Below are 19,109 nucleotides of genomic sequence, written 5' to 3' on the forward strand. Positions count from 1 at the left end.
GTTTCTCTTCCAGTCTTAAAAAAGAGTTTCCAGTTTAAGAATCCAAATTCAGGTACTTCTCCAATAAGTGTTTGACTTCAGTTTTACCATGTGATCACTATAGGTCACTAAAACTACTGTAACTATATTTGGGAAACTAACCAGACTACTCACCAAAACCTTGAGAATTATGATTAACTCAAAGTTTAACCAAAAAATAAGTTTCTTAAACATCTGTCTCATGTTTTAAAAGCACTAATTTAAAGTTCCTCTCATTTCTTTAGTTTTTCTTCCTTTCATGAATCCATAAAAAGTTAAGTTAGAATAAAATCTACGGATCATATAATTTGTTAGCAAGCTACCAAGAGACTAAAAAATAGTTTTAAATGGTTGAGAATATGTTTTTTTTTTTTTTTTATTGTAAACAAATGGGATACATGTTGTTTCTCTGTCTGTACATGGCGTAAAGGCATACCATTTGTGTAATCATAAATTTACATAGGGTAATGTTGTTTGATTCATTCTGCCATTTTTTCCCTTCCCCCCCTCCCCTCCCACCCTTCTCCTCCATCTATACTGTCCTTCCTTCCTCCATTCCTGCCCCCCTCCCTAAACCCAACTCCAACCCCAACACTAACCCTTCCCACCCCCCATTATGTGTCATCATCCACTTATTAGCGATATCATTCTTCCTTTGGTGTTTTGAGATTGGCTTATCTCACTTAGCATGATATTCTCCAATTTCATCCATTTGCCTGCAAATGCCATAATTTTATCGTTCTTTATGGCTGAGTAATATTCCATTGTATATATATATACCACATTTTCTTTATCCATTCATCAATTGAAGGACATCTAGGTTGGTTCCACAATCTGGCTATTGTGAACTGAGCAGCTATGAACATTGATGTGGCTGTATCTCTGTAGTATGCTGATTTTAAGTCCTTTGGGTATAGGCCAAGGAGTGGGATAGCTGGGTCAAATGGTGGTTCCATTCCAAGTTTTCTAAGGAGTCTCCACACTGCTTTCCAGAGTGGCTGCACTAATTTGCAGCCCCACCAGCAATGTAAGAGTGTACCTTTCTCCCCACATCCTCGCCAACACCTGTTGTTGCTTGTATTCTTGATAATTGCCATTCTAATTGGGGTGAGATGGAATCTTAGGGTGGTTTTGATTTGCATTTCTCTTATTACTAGAGATGTTGAACATTTTTCCATATGTTTGTTGATTGCTTGTATATCTTCTTCTGTGAAGTGTCTATTCATTTCCTTAGCCCATTTGTCAGTTGGATTATTTACATTCTTGGTGTAGAGTTTTTGAGTTCTTTATAGATTCTGGAGATTAGCGCTCTATCTGAAGTATGATTGGCGAGAATATGTTTTTTTAATGCATTGAGTGATTATGAAGTTTTGGATAATTCTTTGGGAAAGTGTTGAATGCTATATGTTAATTTGTAGCATAAAGGAATGTCTGTTCTTTCATATCTTAAGGCTTTGTGAAAAAAATTCTACTTAGAAATATTAAAATAAAATAAATAATAAAATATTAAAACTGCAACTTTTTAGTTGTTTTTAATAATAACATGCATGGATAGAGATGACACTTGGCACTTGACCCATGGATAGCATGAAACTAAGCCAAGGACTAGAAATTATCCACTCCCTATTGGGTGACCTATGGCCATGAAATTGATTGCAGCTGTGCTGGTGTGGCATACTTGAGAACAAAGTGATTTCCTCATGCTTGTTTTTGGATGCAAGTGATAATAATATTAGCCATTTAGATCTCCTAAGTGATATAATGCTGAACAAGCACTTGTACTTTTAGTTTCATTATTTTCCTTCCACACCCAGTTATATTACACATTTCAGTCACTTTGAATATGATCTAATAAGAAGTTTTTCTTTGGGACTGGGGTTGTAGCTCAGTGGGAGAGCATTTGCCTAGCATGTGTGAGGCACTGGGTTCGATCTTCAGCACCGCATAAGAATAAGTGAATAAAATGAGGGCATTGTGTCTATCCGCAACTAAAAGTATTTTTTAAAAAAGAACTTTTTCTTTAATGATATTGGCAAGATAGTGGCATTTTAATATTGTACAGTCTACCTGTTTTGAAAAAAGTAATTTTAAACATTAAGCAGTTATATAGTTTACCCTTTTTAAACATTATTGACATAGAGAGTGAGAAGGTTAAATTCTATGCCTCACTGAGAGAAAAACAACTTTTTTTTTTTTTTTTTTTTGCTTGTGATTGAACCCTGGACACTCCACAATTGAATTATATTCCCAACCCTATTTTATTTTGGTTATAGGGTCTTACTAAGTTGCTCAGGCTGACCTTATACTTGTGATCCTTCTACTCAGCCTCCTGGGTAGCTGGAATTACAGGAGTGTGACATCATGCCCAGCAAGAAACCATTATTAATAGTTTATTAATTATTAATATTTTCTCAAGATGGAAAACGTTCCATGAAGGAATATATATATATAATATATATATCCTATGTATTATATATATCCCTAAAGCATGTTTTTAATCATGTACTATAATTTAGCCTTTTTATTTTTTTCCATCTCTGTTAGAGATCAAACCCAGGGCCTATATGTGCTAGGCAAGTGCTCTCCCGCTGAACTATATTTCCAGCACTACACTCTTTGTTGATTTATACCTGGGTTATTTCCAATCAGTAGCAGTGGAATGTTTTGTACGTATACTTTTTTGCATGCATGCAAGTATTTTTTTTTTGATAGATTTGGAAGAGTAGAATTGCTGAATCAAAAGATAGTTCATTTAAAATTCTAGTATTTGTGATTCATCTGTTTTCTTAAAAACTTTTAGAAATGTTCATCGTCCTAATTATATGAAAGCAACCATTTACCCAAACCCTTGTCAACATGTCTTTCCCATTTTGGCAATCTGATGGTTTATGTTATTGCTCCAGTTTACATTTCTTTAATAAAAAGATGGGGTAGTTTTTCATATGTGTATGTTTATGATTACCCTTTCAGGTTTTTTGCTTGGTTTTCATTTTTTCTTGCTTCAAGATATATGTATAAAATAGTCCTTTGTTCAATATGTTGTAGATATTGTCTCCTAATCTATCATTTATATATTGTTTTTAGCATCTTTGGTGAAATAAGAGTTTTCTGTTTTAAATGGTCATATTTGTCTTTGTTTTCCTTTATAACTTTTACATTTGGGGCTGTATTTTAAAAAAGCCTCTTTATCACATGATTATAAACAGCTTTTGCCATATTTTAATTATTTTTTAGTTTAAGGAAATATTTAGCTCTTCATTCAATTTTGAGTTATTTGTATATAAATGGTAAAACTGTAACCTTTTCCCCACATGAATATAAAATGATCCCAACACTGTTAATTGAATAGTGTTTATCCCTTTCTGTATTAATTTCAAATTTTTCTTATGTGTTTAATTCCCACATATAGATGCTTTTATTTTTTGTGCTTTCTTATCATTCTGTTGATTTGTTTATTTCTACACTATCACCATACTGTTATGGTATGTGGTAGGGAAAATTCTTCCTTAATCTTTTTTTTTTTTTTTTCAAAAAAAATTTTAACTAACTACAGCATTTACTTTTCCAGAAGAACATTATAATCTGATAAAGCTTATCTTAATGGTTGTTATATGACATTTCACACCTTTGATTTTATTTTTATAAGTAATTTATTCATTCAATAATCTTTATCTTTTTTCCCCCTCATATTTCAGAGTCCTGTGTGTGGAAACTTACATGAGACAGTTCAGTCTAGAAGGGTAGTAATTTCTCATAATATGGATAAAGCTCTGAAAGAAGGTAAGGATTAAGTGAGAGTATATAATGACTATGTAAAGCGATTCATTATGTTCTAAAAAGAAATAATCATCTAGCACATTAATCTATCCTTCTTGTAGCATTAGGAATTTTTCTTCATAGTTTATATTTGATGACTAAATAAATGTGTCCATATTCTGGTTGAATGGAAGGGATTTAAACATTTATTGAGTAGGAATTTCTAAATCATAGGAGGTTAGCCAGCCACATGGGGCTTCTTCTAACCATAGGAAGCACAGATCTTTGTTTCCTAAAATAGGGATCAGGAAATATTTTTTTCTTCTAGATATAACCTACAGAAGGTGTGTTGGTGATGAATAGACCCAGATTCACTCACAGGCAAAACAATTAACCAAATTAAGTGATGGCAGGCAGTCTTACAGAAGAATGAAGAGAACATACAAGTGAAGCTGGTATTGAGAGGGCTGAAAGGAAGATTGTGGAAGGTACACTATGGTTCTGTGGAAGTGGAAATAGAAGTTTAGTTATAAATATGAAAAATTTAAGAGGCAGTATATTTTGAAGATCAAATTAAGGTTTAAAAAGATTTTAAAAATCAAATTTCTAAAAACTTCGACAATTTTAGTTATTGTGCAGGAAAAAAATTGAGTTTTTTAGGTGAATGCCTTGTGATAGTATAAACTTAGGAGAAAACTGAGTGATACATAAATAAGCACATATGTTTTACTTATAGTTCACAGAAATAACCACACTAAAATTGAAGATTTGTACTTTGACAATAAAGAAAGTTTGAAATTGTGTGGAGTCATAGAATTTTAGAACTTAGTAAACTATAAACTTTAAAAATATTTCTATTACATTAGTAGTTTAAAAAATGACTTTTCTGTAATTTATTGGATTTAAAATTTGACTTTTATTGTTTATAACCTCAAAATAATGGGCTTAAAGAGTATTGATGGTTTTTCTGAAGTAAAATTTACATATTTTGAGAAACACACAAATATTAAATGTACAATTCAATAATTTTCTTAAATATTTGTAACCATATTCTCACCATCCCAATCAAAATAAAGAATATTTCTACCATTCCAGAAAAATTTCCTCATGCTCTCCTTCAATCAAAACCTACCATCCATTGTTTGAATTCTATCACTTTATATTAGTTTAAACTAATTTACTGTTCCTAGATGGCACAGAAATGGAATCATGTAATGTGTACTTTTTCTGTTCTCAGTTTCTTTCACTAAGCATAGAATTTTTAAGATAAATCCATATTGTGTATATCAGTTTATTCTTTATTATTGCTGGTTTGTATACCATTATGCTGATAATGACCTATTTCAATACATTTATCCTTTTTCCTGTTATACATTTGGGTTGTTCCTAATTTTTGGAAACAGTGAATAAAGTTGACATGAATAAGTATTTCTGTGGATAATGTATTTTCATTTCTCTTGAATAAATACCTAAGAGTAGAATTGCTAGGTCATGGAATAGTCATATGTTAAACTTTATCAGAAAATGCCAATTAGTATTCTAATGTGATTGTATTATCTTTTTAGACTCCCACCAATAATGTATGAGAATTCTAATTATTTTACATTATCACCAGCATTTGCTATTGTCACTCTTTTTATTTAACCCATTCTGATGGGTATGGAATAGTATTTTATTATGTTCTTAAATTGTGTATCCCTGTAAACCATAATATTGAACACTTTTTCATATGTTATTGACCATTTTTACATAATTATATTTTTATATAATTTGTGATGTCTCTATAAATCTTTCTTTTTGATACTTAAAATTTATTTGTTGTTGACAGTACATATTTTGAATTATTTTGCTTTAGTATATACAGGTATAGCAAATATTCTTTTTGTTTGTGAATTGCCTTTTATTTTCTTAATGGTTCTTTGGAAGTTCAAAGGTCCAATTTATAATCATTTTTTTCTCTTTCTGCTTTAGAGGGTTTTTTTTTTTTTTTTTTTTTTTGGTGGAGGGGGCGGTACCAGGGATTGAACTCAGGGACACTCAACTACTGAGCCACACCCCCAGCCCTACAATATTTTATTTAGAGACAGGGTCTCAATGAGTTGCTTAGTGCCTCTCCATTGCTGAGATTGGCTTTGAACTCGCGATCCTCCTGTCTCAGCCTCCCAAGACACTGGAATTACAGGCATGTATCACCACGCCAGGATTATCTTTATGCTTTAGGGGGTAATTTTTATTCATTGTTCTTCACATTCAGTGACCTTTTTTCTCTGTTGTCTTTAATCTGTAGTTAAGTGCATCTAGTGAATTTTTAAATTTTTTATGAGATTTCTCATGTCTAGATTTTCTATTTAGTTTTTTCTTCTTCTTTTTTTTCCTTCAGTTTTTGCTTCTCTCCTAGTGTTTTCCTGTCACTTATCTTGACCATTTTAATCTTTAATTCATTAGACACGTTTATAATAGTTGCTTCAAAGTCTTTATATGCTAATTCTAACATCTGAGCCATCCTGGGATTGCTATTGATTGCTTTATTTCTTGAGTGTGTGCCACTTTTGGGGGTTTCTTGTGTTGTTATTTTTAATCCTATGCTGAACAGCATGAATGCTACTTTTTAAACATTCTAGATTCTTTTATTCTCCTCTGAAAAATGTTAGTTTTGGTTTAATATGCAGTTTGTTGACTGACCACCTTGAAGATAGTTGATTTCATACATTTTGGGGCTAGGTCTGTTTAGATTTTGTCCTTAGTTCAAGGTCAATCCTTTAGTTCTAGCAGTCAATCATCAGTCTCAGTGGGAGACAGTGGTTGAAGTTATCTGCTCAGCTATTCAGTCCTCCCGCTGTTGCTTTCCACCGCCATATGTACACTTACGTGTGTATTCAGTCTTAGCAATGGGTTTGAGGATTTGTACCTAGTTATTGTGTCTCCATCCTTTTTGTGTTTCCTGCCTCCATTTTCATCTTCTTCTGGCAACTCCTATTTTCTGTTATCTGTATCTTAAATGATAAGATATGATAAGATATGATAATACCGAATCTGGTATCTTTAATAATTATTATTATAACACCAATAATAAAAAGTAATCATTCTGAATTCAAACTACCTGTGCTTCAACTGTGGTTGCCTTTAGGGGAAAGTTGTATAGAAACATATCTTATCCAATACCATTACCTTCTTTCAAGGGTAGATTCATCTCCAGTGCCTTTAAATAATCTTTGATGTTTTTTCCAGAGTTTCTAATTGTATTTTGCTATAGGAAGATTAGTCTGATATAAGCTATTTCCAACATCTCTGAAACTGGAACTCTATCCTTAATTAAAAAAAAAAAAGTTAATGGTATAATTGTATTTTAATGTTTCCTTCATTTTTAAGGTTGAGTAATATTCCATTGTGTATATATACCACATTTTGTTTATTCATTCTTCCAGTAATGGACAATTGTCAATTCCACCTTTTGGCTTTTTAATTTTTTAAGTCTCAGAAATTTCTCTGCACTTGGACATAGCCTTTTCTATTGGATGGTCCAGTTTGTTTTAGAAGTATTTATGGAAAAAACAAAGACAGGAAAAGAGCAGTGGCCTAGGTGACAGAAATAAAAAATGCATTGTCTTTGAGCTAATTTTTGTGCAATGATTTCTTGAAAGGAAAATGTTATCCAAAGCCCTTGGGTAAGAGCTTTAGTTAATTACATTTTAGTAAGTTTTTTTTTAACCACATTTCTTAATGTTCAGATTTCCTGTCCTTTGTTTTAAATAAAATAATTTTCAGGGAAGTTGAGCATTGTATGATGTACCAAAAAGAAAGCAATTGAGTGCTGTTGAGTGTTGGAGTAAACTTTATCCAATTGGCAGTAGTTATTAATAAACAAAAAACAAGGCAAAACTAGAATCACCTTCTAAAAATTTTGCCAGTGAAACTCATGGTGAATTAGAATCTAGAAATATATGTTGTAAAAGCTAAGCGGTTTCATAAGCATTTAGAAAATCCACAGTGATTATAATTTGCATGTCTGCAGTATTTTAATTTACATTTCTGAATCCTGGTACCAATATGTTTAATTGGAATTCAGGATATTTTTAGCTAGTTTAATAGACTTAGTGTTGATAAAATTGAGAGTCTCTGTGTTTCTGAAACTTAGTACACTTATTCAGGCTTCGGCTATTTGAATACAGTTTGATTTTAATTGCTCATGAAGTATTTATTTAAAAATTTCCTTTTAAAGTTAATTCCAACTAGATGATAATATTATGCCATTTTATCTTTATATTTTTACTTAATTTCTTTTGGAATATATAATTTAAAAACAGATTTGTTCAAAGAGTTCAGTAAAATATAAAGTGAATGAGCATGGATCTCTGCACATCGGCGTGTTTTACATGTTTTTTTGTTACTCAAGTATTTCTGTTGTAGCTGGATCTAAGTTAGGGTTTGTTGGGAAGGGAGGAGTTATGGGAATAGGAAAGACAGTAGAATGAATTGAACATAATTTTCCTATGTTCATATTTGAATACACGACCAGTGTAACTGTGCATCATGTACCACTACAAGAATGGAAAGTTATAATCTATGTATGTATGATATGTCAAAATACTCTCTGTCATGTATAACTAAAAAGAACAAATAAATTTTTTTTTTAAAGAAAATCACACACCAAAAAAAGAGCCGGAGATGGCGCTCAGTGGTAGAGCACCCCTGGGTTCAATCCCCAGTAATGCAAAAAAAGAAAAAATAAATGACAGTGGCTGCATCATTTTGTATTCTTGATTAAATATAAGGGTTCCATTTTCTCCACATCCTGGCCAATACCCATTGTTCTGATTTTAGCCATCCTACTGAGTGTGAAGTATCTTATCTTAGTTCTAATTTGAATTTCCCTGATGACTAATGATATGGAACACATTTTTATGCATTTATTGACTATCGATATATGTCTGCTTTGAAGAAATGTCTATTCATATTCTTTGCCCATTTTTAATTGGATTATTTGTCATTTTTTTTTATTAAGAGGTTCTTATAGTCTAGATACAAGTCCCTTATTAGACATACAATTTACAAATACTTTTCACTACTCTGACTTGTCATTTTACTTTATCAATGGTGTCCCTTGAAAATACAAATGTTTTTAGTGTTGAAGAAAAAAATGTTAGGGTTTGTCTTAAGTCTACAGATTGAATTATAGGAAGAAAGAAGTATCGTGAATAATACAGGGTAAATAATATAGTTAGGCTTTGTGTAGAACAATAAGAATTATGCTACAAATGCTGGAAGTTAAATGGCATGCTGGCGGAAGATGATCAGAGCACATTATTACTGTTTTGTTTCCAGTTTAAAATCTAAAAACTATATATTTAGAGGTTCTGATATAGTATAAATGAACTACATGTCTGTTTGAGAAGTCAGAACAGTTACTGTTCTATACCAAATACCCTTAAAAGTTTCTCCTTAAAATTACATTTCTTGGAAAGCAGACAGAAGATGGGGGTTAGGGGAAGGACTTCTAAAAATATTTTTGATTTACTATTAAATCTTATTAGATCTGTTGCCTAATTTTCACTAGGTTACCCTGAATTATCTCACTAATGTAAACCAGGTTATTTAATTCCATAATTACCAAGTACTTGCTGTTTGCTTGGTATAGTTTTCTGAATGTTAAATTGAAAAAAAAAATTTTTTTTCATACTGGGGATTGAGCCCCAGGGTGTTTTAGCACTGAGCTACATCCCAAGCCCTTTTTATTTTATTTTTTTTAATTTTGAGAAGGATCTCAGTTAGTTGCTGAGGTTCTCACCACATACCTGTCACAGACCTTGATCTTGTGATCCTCCTGCCTTAACCTCCCAAGTCACTCAAATTATAGGTGCGCACCAACACACCAGGCTAAACTGAAAATTCTTGAATCGCAAGTACAGTTATCTCTAAGATTTTATCCTTTGCAAAGCATTGGGGATGCTGACCTAGACTTTTGTCTTGTGTGACTCTGTCTGAAAGTCTTAGACATACCATTACCTTTATTATTTTTTTGTGGTTGTCTTCACATTGCAATTAATGTTACATGTATATTTCAAGAGTGGATCTATTTCTGTTAGTTTTGATTGAGTCTTAATGCTTCGCTGTTCATTTTTGGTACTAGTCAACAAACCTGTAGCCTTTCATGTGCTAGGCAAGCTCTGTACCACTGATCTAAATCCCTGGCCCATTAATTTATTTTTGAATTTCAGTGGTAAATATGCCTGTAAGTAAATTATCTAGGTTATGCACAGGGCCACAACTTGAAAATGATTGTGATAGCAGAAGATATAGGAAGATCATTATCCACGTGTAACAGAACTTTTAGTTTCTTTGAAACAGGTCTTAGATACGGCAAACCTGATGTAGTAATTTTTTACTAGACTGCCCTTGTGGCACAGGGGTGAACACTTGGTTCTAGAAGATACCAGCATGGGGTGAGTTGTAGCTCAGTAGTAAAGCACATGTGAGGCTCTTGGTTCAATTCTCAGCACCACATAAAAATAAATAAATACAATAAAGGTATTGTGTTCATCTACAACTAAAAATAATAATAAGAAAAAGATGGATGTTCATTGGACAAGGAAGCTGCTTCAGATTTTTCTTATCTTTCATTCATGTGACTGACTTTGTTCTACTTATGTGTAGGACTACAGTGTGCTGAGTGGAAAGGTGTTTGACCAACTGACAGGAGACTTGACTATCACTGCCTTCACTAAGTTATTTCACCTCCTTGAGCCTCAGTTTCCTAAAGGGATGGAACTCAATTACTGCGTAGGAACCTCTTTGTTAACTGCCAATAAATAAAATTGTAAGATTGACCCCATTCCTGTTTTTTGCCATAATTTCTTACATTTGGGTCAGAAATTGTATCTGCTTTCTTCTTAATGGAATAGTCCAATTGGTAATGAGATCGGACAACTTTTTACAAAATCTAGAGAACATAACAGCCACTTATTCAAATTAATATCTGGATGTCTGCATAAAAGGACTGAGAGTGTTAGGAGATGACTTCTTTGGTTTACTTTTATTTTGCCTTTTTCATATTCAGTGGTTAATGGTGTGGATATTGATGCCACCTTATATACTGGAAGCTTCCTGTAAATATTTATTTAAAGAATGGTTAAAGAAGAAGGCAGGATCTCTTTTTCTGTCTCTGGCATGTCTTTATTCTCAGCTAGAAGGCACAATTATCCTACTAAGACTGAAGCTATGGAATCACTGTAAATTTAAACCTTTCTCTGTGCATGTGAACAAAATTCTTTTCTCTATAATGATTTTGAGCAACGAGATTTAAGATACTGTTTTGTAAATTGTGGTAAAGCTGAATGGAAGAAATTTGGAGATGTGAAAAACATTGGATGAACTTCCGTGGTTGATGTTTCAAGAAAAAAAAGCTGTCCCAGAATATCAAAACAAGAATAGTGTTTCTTTGGACCTGTGGGCATTTGCAGATATGTAGAATTGTCATATTGGGTGAATACTGAACCTGAGCTCAAGGTTCTATTTGCCTTTTAGTTTTCTAAGAAATATGACTCATGCCGTTCCTTTTCACTGTCCCCCTCAAAAACTACCTAAATTTATTATTTTTAAGTCTCTCAGTTGGCATATAGTGGTCAAGAAGAATAACATGAATATCAAATACGAGGTTCAAAAATTATTTGAGAATTACACATTAGTCCTTTGTATGCCAGGTGTAAAATAAATCTGGTTCACAAGTTATGTTTTGTTCCTGAGGATTTCTGGGGATGAAATGGTATAACAAACAAGCAAAGAAAAGCAGGAGGATAAATTCATCATTTGAAATAATACATAGTCACATCTGAAATTAAACCAAATCAAGTCATGTTTGAAAATGAAAAAAATATTTGAGAAATAAGAATTCACGTTTTAAAAATTTATCCTGGTTCTTGAACCTGGAATAGGATTGTGTGACCAAATGTTAGTGTCTCCCTTGGGGCACTTGGAGGTGTCATAACTTAAGTCTGGTAGCATTTTATTCTTCAAAAGACATAGTTTCTTACAAAGGTCACATTGACTTTTTTTTTCTCTCTTTTGGGCTAGAGTTATACTGTCCAACATAGTAACCACTAGGCCTATGTGTGACTGGTAAGCACCCAAAATGTGACCTGTCCAATTTGAGATTGCTGAAAATGTAAATATACACCAGATTACAAAGCTTAGCTTGAAAAAAATAATGAAAAATATTTCATTTTTGAACACTGATTTTTAAATATTACCTATTAGAATAATGTTGTGTGAGATGAATGTTATTAAAATTAATGCCACCTTTTAACTTTTTTAATGTGGTTACTAGAAAAGTTAAAATTACATACATGGGTCTCATGTTTCTTTTAGTTGACACTAGTCTAGAGCTAGGGCTATCTAATTTTGAGGCATTGAATTTATTCAGAATTAAGAAAACAGATTAGATAGCTTCCAGTGAAGGTGACAGGCCACATGTGCTGAGCCTAATGTGATATCTGGCACTGATATACGGGATTCATCCTGTGTTACCTGAGGTATTAGGAGATAGTAACTGAGCAGGGAAAACTGAATATAAAGAATCATTACCTTATAGCATGGACTTAACTACTAAGAGGTCAAAAGAACTCTAAGGATATAGGAAGAGCAGATAATGGGAGCTGCCACTACCTCTTTGCTGAGGAAGAGCATCTTAAGAATGGAGTAAATTAGTAAGAAGTGTTTTTCACCCTGGGGTGGAGGCACAGGTCTCATTAGAGTGACCATGATTGTGGTTCTATAATGAGTAAGAAGTTTGGGGGAATACCAAAAGCTGGAGGAAAATGTGTCGTCACTGTGTTAAGATGCTCTTTTATTGTTTGTTTCTTTGATTGTTTGTTCTATAAATTTTAAGTAGAGTGGAACCAAGATCAAATATTTCACAAGATTAGATTCTGTAAGAAAGTCCAGGACATGCGTTCCATATACCCAACATACCAGTTAGTCTTTCATCTTAAAATGTCTGCCTTCCCTTGACTTCTGTTTTCTCTTTAAGTTTTAAACAATGAGTATTAAACAGTGGGTGGCCCATTTGCAATAGAAATGCTTTATTGCTTTTTCTTCTTTTATCTAAGTGTTCCTCACTGCTTTTGTTTATTCCTGGTAGTGTTCGACTACAGTTACAGAGATTACATTCTCTCCTGGTATGGAAATCTCAGCAGAGATGAGGGGCAGCTTTACCATCTGCTCTCAGAAGACTTTTGGGAAATTGCCAGACAGCTGCGACAAAGATTGAGTCACGTGGATGTGGTTAAAGTTGTCTGCAATGATGTTGTAAGAACTTTACTCACTCATTTCTGTGACCTGAAAGCTGCTAATACCAGGTAACTGATAACATGAACAACCCATTCCTCTTTTTCATATTAAAAGATTTTTTTTCTAATTGAATAATAAAATCAAGACAATACTATAGAATATTCGGCCTCTTTCTGGCACTTGAGTTGAAAATGCAAATGTTTCAAGGGGGAATAATTATAGTGTTCTGATAGAATAGATTTGGGGGTGATTTTCTAATAGGTGTATTTAATTTTGTAAATAACTTAAATAGTGAAATGAATTTCACTGAGCCAGCATCATGATAAACTTCCTTATAGTATTATAAGTACCTAAGAATAGAAAAACTTAAATATAATATTTTATAATGTGATCAGTGTCAATGAGTTTACAAATTTTGGAAAAATGTAAATATTGTTCGGGTTTTTTTTCCTTGCGACCCCTATGTTAAGAGCTGAATTGCATCAAAATGTCCTGAAAACTGATTTTAAAGGAACTTAAATTTGGAGCTGTGGTCTCTAATTAGAGGATTTGTTTCATTGTGAAAATAGCTAATATATAGGTTTATTAGCCCCTTGTGTTATTACATTGAAAAGATCTGTCTGTACCTATTAGATAAGAAGGTGAGAACCTGCCCATGAAAGAAGACTTCAACAAAGCCATTTCTGTACATATTACAAATTCTTATTTTCTCCAATTTACTGATAGGATTTTGAATTTATATCTTACTTAAATTTATGTCTTACTCTTGAATAAGTGCAAGGATAATGCCTTATAGCACTTCGAACTTGTTTATAAATATGAAATGAGTAGTCTTCTGTCTGCTTGGGTATGGACTTATTTGGAGTAGGAATGGAATTACCTATAGTTAATATGGCCTAGTCTCACTTTCAGGAAAGAGACTGAGTATTGAAAGTATACAAGGGAATGAGTCAGCATCAGCATCTTATTGGGCAGGTGGTAACTCATATTCTCTTCTCAGAGGCTCTGTTTGATGTCATCAGAAACAGTCCCTATTCTGTCCTGTGATGTTGCACAGGGAACTAGTTGCTAAATGTGGTTGTGCAGCAGATCTTCATTTTCAAGTTCCAGAGCAATTACATGCCCACTCTTTCCCAGTTTGCTGCCCCTGTGTTTTGCAAACTTTAACTATAAAGCATAGTGTGAAATACATTTTAAATTGTGGCACACTTTTATAAAAGGGTTCTTTTATTACCTGTGATAACTTTGGTGTCATTTATTCTAAACACTTTTTTAAAATGCCATTTCAGATCAATTCCGTTTTATTGTGCTACTTCTTGGTCACGACCTGTGGTCTGAAAAATATTACCATAGAGAAATGGCTCTCAGAGTTTTTGGGCTCAGAATTTTTCGACAATCTTAAAAGCTATGAAGAACCTTTTATGTGGGTCATTTCTAATGGCCTGCTGGAGCCAACTGGTACTGGCATGCAAGAGCTGATTGTGCACATCTCTTCCCGACTCTGAGTTCAGTGAAGTCCTATTGTTGACTTGGAATCAACTGTTTACACGGTGGAATGGGCAACTGCTTTAAATCACAATTTTTTTTCCCATGGAGAACCAGTTTTTAAACATTTACCAGCACCACTCAATATTTACCACATTAGATATTAAAACCAAGAAGTTTTTAAAGTGCATACAGTACACTTTCCATTCATTATCAGGATGATGATGTCATCACACATCACTCATCCTCTGGAAAACTCCTGTACACTTGGAGAATATGAGTGAAAAAGAAAAATGCATTTCTGTATTACTTTGAATATAATTTTGATGTCCTAGGACCCCCCTGAAAGGGTTCTTGGGACATGTGGAAGTTTCTGGATCAACCTTGAAAGCCATTGTTTGTAGTGAAGGTAACTTTCAATAGGTGGGTAATGTTCACTGATAAGGGAAATGAGAGAAACTGGACTCTTGGGTCATGCCCCTAGAATATCAGTGGCTTCCACCTCTCCTTTTGAAGTGTTCATCAGTCTCTTGGAGCACCTGCTATATAGTATCCACTACATAATTCTGCCTGACAGATATTGTCAAAGACTTCTTTGAATTCAGTGGAAGCACTTTTTAAAGTAATTAAATCGGAGTCCAACAGAGGACAGTATTTTAAGTCAATGTTTATGCCTCTTAGAAGAATGCTGGATATGAGTTTAGGACAAGGGCAAGTGTTTCAAGACAGTGTTTTTATGATTATCTGTTTTCAACTTGAGAATATATTTTTCATTGAAATATTTACCAACTTCTGAAATTACTGTTTTTGGAGATAATATAAAAATGGTTATGGGTAAAGCATCAAAGAAATAATTCCAGATTAAAAACTGTCGCTTCAAACCTCTAGTTTTCTTATGTCAAGGGTAGATTTTCTAGGCTATTCCTAGAAGCTCTAGTTGATGATAAAAAATGAAGACTAAAGATCAAAACAAAAAAACTACCACTATTCTTAGAGTTATGGGCGGTAGAAAAAGTGCCAGTAAGTCATTGGTGTTTGTATATAAAGGATTGTGTTCTGGAGAACTAATATTATCTGTTTATCATCTTATACAAACCACACAGTGAGACTGGCAGACAGTGACTCTGGGATTGATGATTATAGCTGTATCTAGCTGTCTCAGGGAAACAACTCCTGTAGAATCTTCACTGGTGTGCATATCTCCTATTGGCTACAAAATAACTTAGGTAGCTTGGGGAGCACCTAATCAAATTGTGCACCCTCAGACAAAAGAATAATAAATTACATTAATACAGCAACACATCCTCTGGTTGACTGTTAGGCAATTGTATGAAGGCAGCTTTCCGGTCAGCCCGTGTTTATTTCCAGCCTGTCATTCTATTGGCTGCTTTAGGCCAATCCGGATCACTTTTGGGTCTTGCCTCTGCTTCCTTTTCCTTGGTCCCATCTGTCTTGTTTCAGCAAGTTTCAGGAAAATCCAAAAATGATTGCTTTTATACCATTAATTCAACAGCATCTTTAATTTCATGGTCTCCTTACAATCTGTGTTTTCTTCACAAGTCAGGTACTGGCGTGTTGTTTGAGGAAAAACGTTATTATATATAAATGTTTTTCATATATTTCCATATGTTTTCCTTTTTTATTGCTGATGTTTTTTCCCTTTCCCGTTAGCAATCTCTGTGGTGTCATATAAAGAGTTAACTTGAGAGAATGGAACTTGAGAGTTATTTCTAGCATTTATCACCTCTGTGACTTTAATCCCTTAACCCTTTGGATCTTAGTTTTTCTCATCCATAAAATGGTGGTGATGAAATATTTCTTAATGTGGAAGGGAGAATTAAGCAATATTGTACATACAAAACTTACAAAGGTTAATGTTCTTTTGCCCATTCAGAGAATGAGAACCCAGAAATAAGTAGCATGACCTGCAGTAAACACACAATCAATCCACACCGATAGGAGGAGGAAGCTGCAAAGATTAATGCTGCAACCAACCCAAAGGCTAACTGGACATTTCCTAGCCTAGATATTACCCTCACATAGTCACATCTCATAATCATTTCTTGGCTTCTAATGCTACGCTAGATGTTCGCTTACTAGAGAGCATCACAGGAATGTCCTTTGCAGAGAGAGACTAGGGAGATCTTTGAGGAACATTTTTCCATAGATCAAGCTTATTTGATCAACCCTCTGGCCTTTGGCTGACTCAAGAAAATTTTTCCCTAACTCCTTAGGAGGGAGTGGAATTTGTGACCTTCAGAGGACCAATCCCCTTTTATTATTGCCTTTCATTGGTATGGACAAGTAATGGTGTACACTTTGAGAGGGATTTTGATGCTATTTAAATAAGCTTCTGTTATAAAAGTGTATTTTCTTTTGGCCAGCCTCCTTGAATAAATATTCAAATATAGGTTTCAAAGCAAAGAATTACCTTTAAAAGGGTTTGATGTGGCAAAGGAGTAGCATCTTAATCTTATTATATTGAAATATCAAGTCTAGCTGTCAGCATAACTAGAGTTTAAAATAATTGAAAATGCCATTTTTAAAAGTCAGCATACATGAGTGTATGCATAAAGGCTCACTCCTAGAATTTCTTTTTGTATTGTTGTCTTTGTACATTAGGATAGACTTCTTCTTGATTGTTGTAGAAGACAAAGAGAAAATCATTCTTTTTTTTAGCATGCGTACTCTAGAAACCAGTCTTCAGTCCCTAGTGCAAAATGAACTCACAGTTAATTCCCAAGAGACCTTGGTCATAAAGGCCCCAATATACATTTTCATATTTGTTTGATTCCCTGTATAGTTCCTCGAATGTTTCTCTCCTGCTGTTTAGGGTTTTTTCTCTCTCAGTTTTGGCCACTATACGTTATTATAAAAATCTTTTACACTTTACCTGTTATTTGGAAGATACTAAAAAAATTAGCATCCCAGTCTTGCTTGAATTGCTGTCAAGATACTATGGAAAAAAGCATAGAAAGTTCTTTCTACTCCTCTTCACTAAGATCCTCCAGGTTAGTGGTCCAGAGATGGACTCAGTGCTGACAGGGAAGTCCACATCCAAGGTTAGAAAGTGCTTGGAAACCTCACAGAAGGCAATTGCCATCATATTTTATAGTATCAAATATGGACCTTTTCCTCACTAGAAACACCTGTAGACTTTTTATCTTATGGTCTCCCAGTCAAGAAAACTAGCTAGTAACCCTAGTTTTTTTTTTTTTTTTTTTTTTTTTTGAAAAATAAAGCTAAAGATCACATTTAAGAAGACATCTAGAAGATTTTAAAATAATATAATTAAAGAAATATACCTTTTTGAATTGTTGCTATGATTTGAGGGTTACCTGTAAACTTTGATGGTATTTCAGGTAGTTATCATTAATTTTGAAATCCCAGAAGGCCATATATTTGCATTTATCACAGCCCATGTTTTCCAGATTAGTCTGAGATTAAGGAAGTTACTGATTATTGGTATTGTCAAGGAGGTGACAGAGTTATATCCAATGTGTTGCCCATTTGAAAAACTTTTTAACTTAATGGTGCATAACTGAACTGTTTCTGGAATTTCTTTGCTTCCTTTTCACTTTCTTCATTTACTTGTTCTTTTAGACATGAAGAACAACCGAGGCCTTTTGTGTTGCATGCATGCTTAAGGAACTCAGATGATGAAGTAAGATTTCTACAAACATGTTCTCGGGTTCTGGTGTTCTGTCTCCTCCCATCAAAGGATGTCCAGTCTCTCAGCTTACGTATAATGCTTGCAGAAATTCTCACTACAAAAGGTAGACTTACAAAATTAGTTTACTATTATGATATGTATGTAAACTAATGTGCCATATACTGGGATTACACTTTGTTTCACACCTGTGCGAACCTCATGTACTATGGGACATATGGGAAGTAAAGTAGTATTTTAGAAATTTGAAGCTTTATTGTCATTCAGAGAGCATTTGACCATACATGATAAACAAATTTTTATATAACATATTGCCAAGTGCACAGTTCATTTCTGCTGTATTTTGACAAGAAAACTAGTCCTTATGCTCTCCACAGAAAAGCATTTACTTGGGATAGTTTTTGAGTTGTCCAGGCCAACAGCATATACATTGTAAGATTAATTGACAATGCCTACATATAGGTTGTGAACATGGAATAAACAAAAATGGTACTGTGCCACAATACAATGTGACTACTAGATAAAAGTTAACTATATCCAGAGAAGTGCTTAGCAAGGATAAGAAAAGTGAAAGAAAATATGACCTAAAAGAAACTCTCCCTGTCTCAGAATCTCAAACAAATAAGGAGAGAAGTACTGATTGAATATCTCATTTATGTCAGGATAAGCCAGCTGTGCCCATCAACTGATATAACCAACTACAGAAAAAAGGGGAACTTTTTAATCTACAGTAAGTGGGATAGATTTTTGATAGTGTTATTGATTTTTTAATAACTTCCTCCATGAGGTCTGCTTTGACCAGTTGGGAGAAGACTTTCATCTTTTCACAGATTAAAGTGGTCAAAACAAAAATGAATAAGCCTTATAAAAGAAATATAAGAAAATAAAACAGTGTACT

At 33.6% G+C, this 19,109-nt stretch overlaps 1 protein-coding gene across 7 annotated transcripts in view; it reads left to right on the forward strand.

Annotated features, from left to right (window-relative positions):
• Positions 1 to 19,109, forward strand: part of Snx25 (sorting nexin 25) — a 109,942-nt gene that overhangs the window by 24,618 nt on the left and 66,215 nt on the right. For all 7 annotated transcript variants that reach the window (XR_007108322.1, XR_007108321.1, XM_047549494.1 and 4 more), the window contains exons 2-4: positions 3,714 to 3,798; positions 12,908 to 13,124; positions 18,145 to 18,317. Coding sequence is in view for 5 of the 7 variants with exons in the window: in XM_047549494.1 (XP_047405450.1) it covers positions 3,714 to 3,798; positions 12,908 to 13,124; positions 18,145 to 18,317 (475 nt within the window). In the remaining 2 variants the exon portion in view is untranslated. The remainder of the gene's footprint in view (positions 1 to 3,713; positions 3,799 to 12,907; positions 13,125 to 18,144; positions 18,318 to 19,109) is intronic.

This window comes from Sciurus carolinensis, chromosome 4, assembly GCF_902686445.1.
Source record: "Sciurus carolinensis chromosome 4, mSciCar1.2, whole genome shotgun sequence".
Lineage (NCBI taxonomy): Eukaryota > Metazoa > Chordata > Mammalia > Rodentia > Sciuridae > Sciurus > Sciurus carolinensis.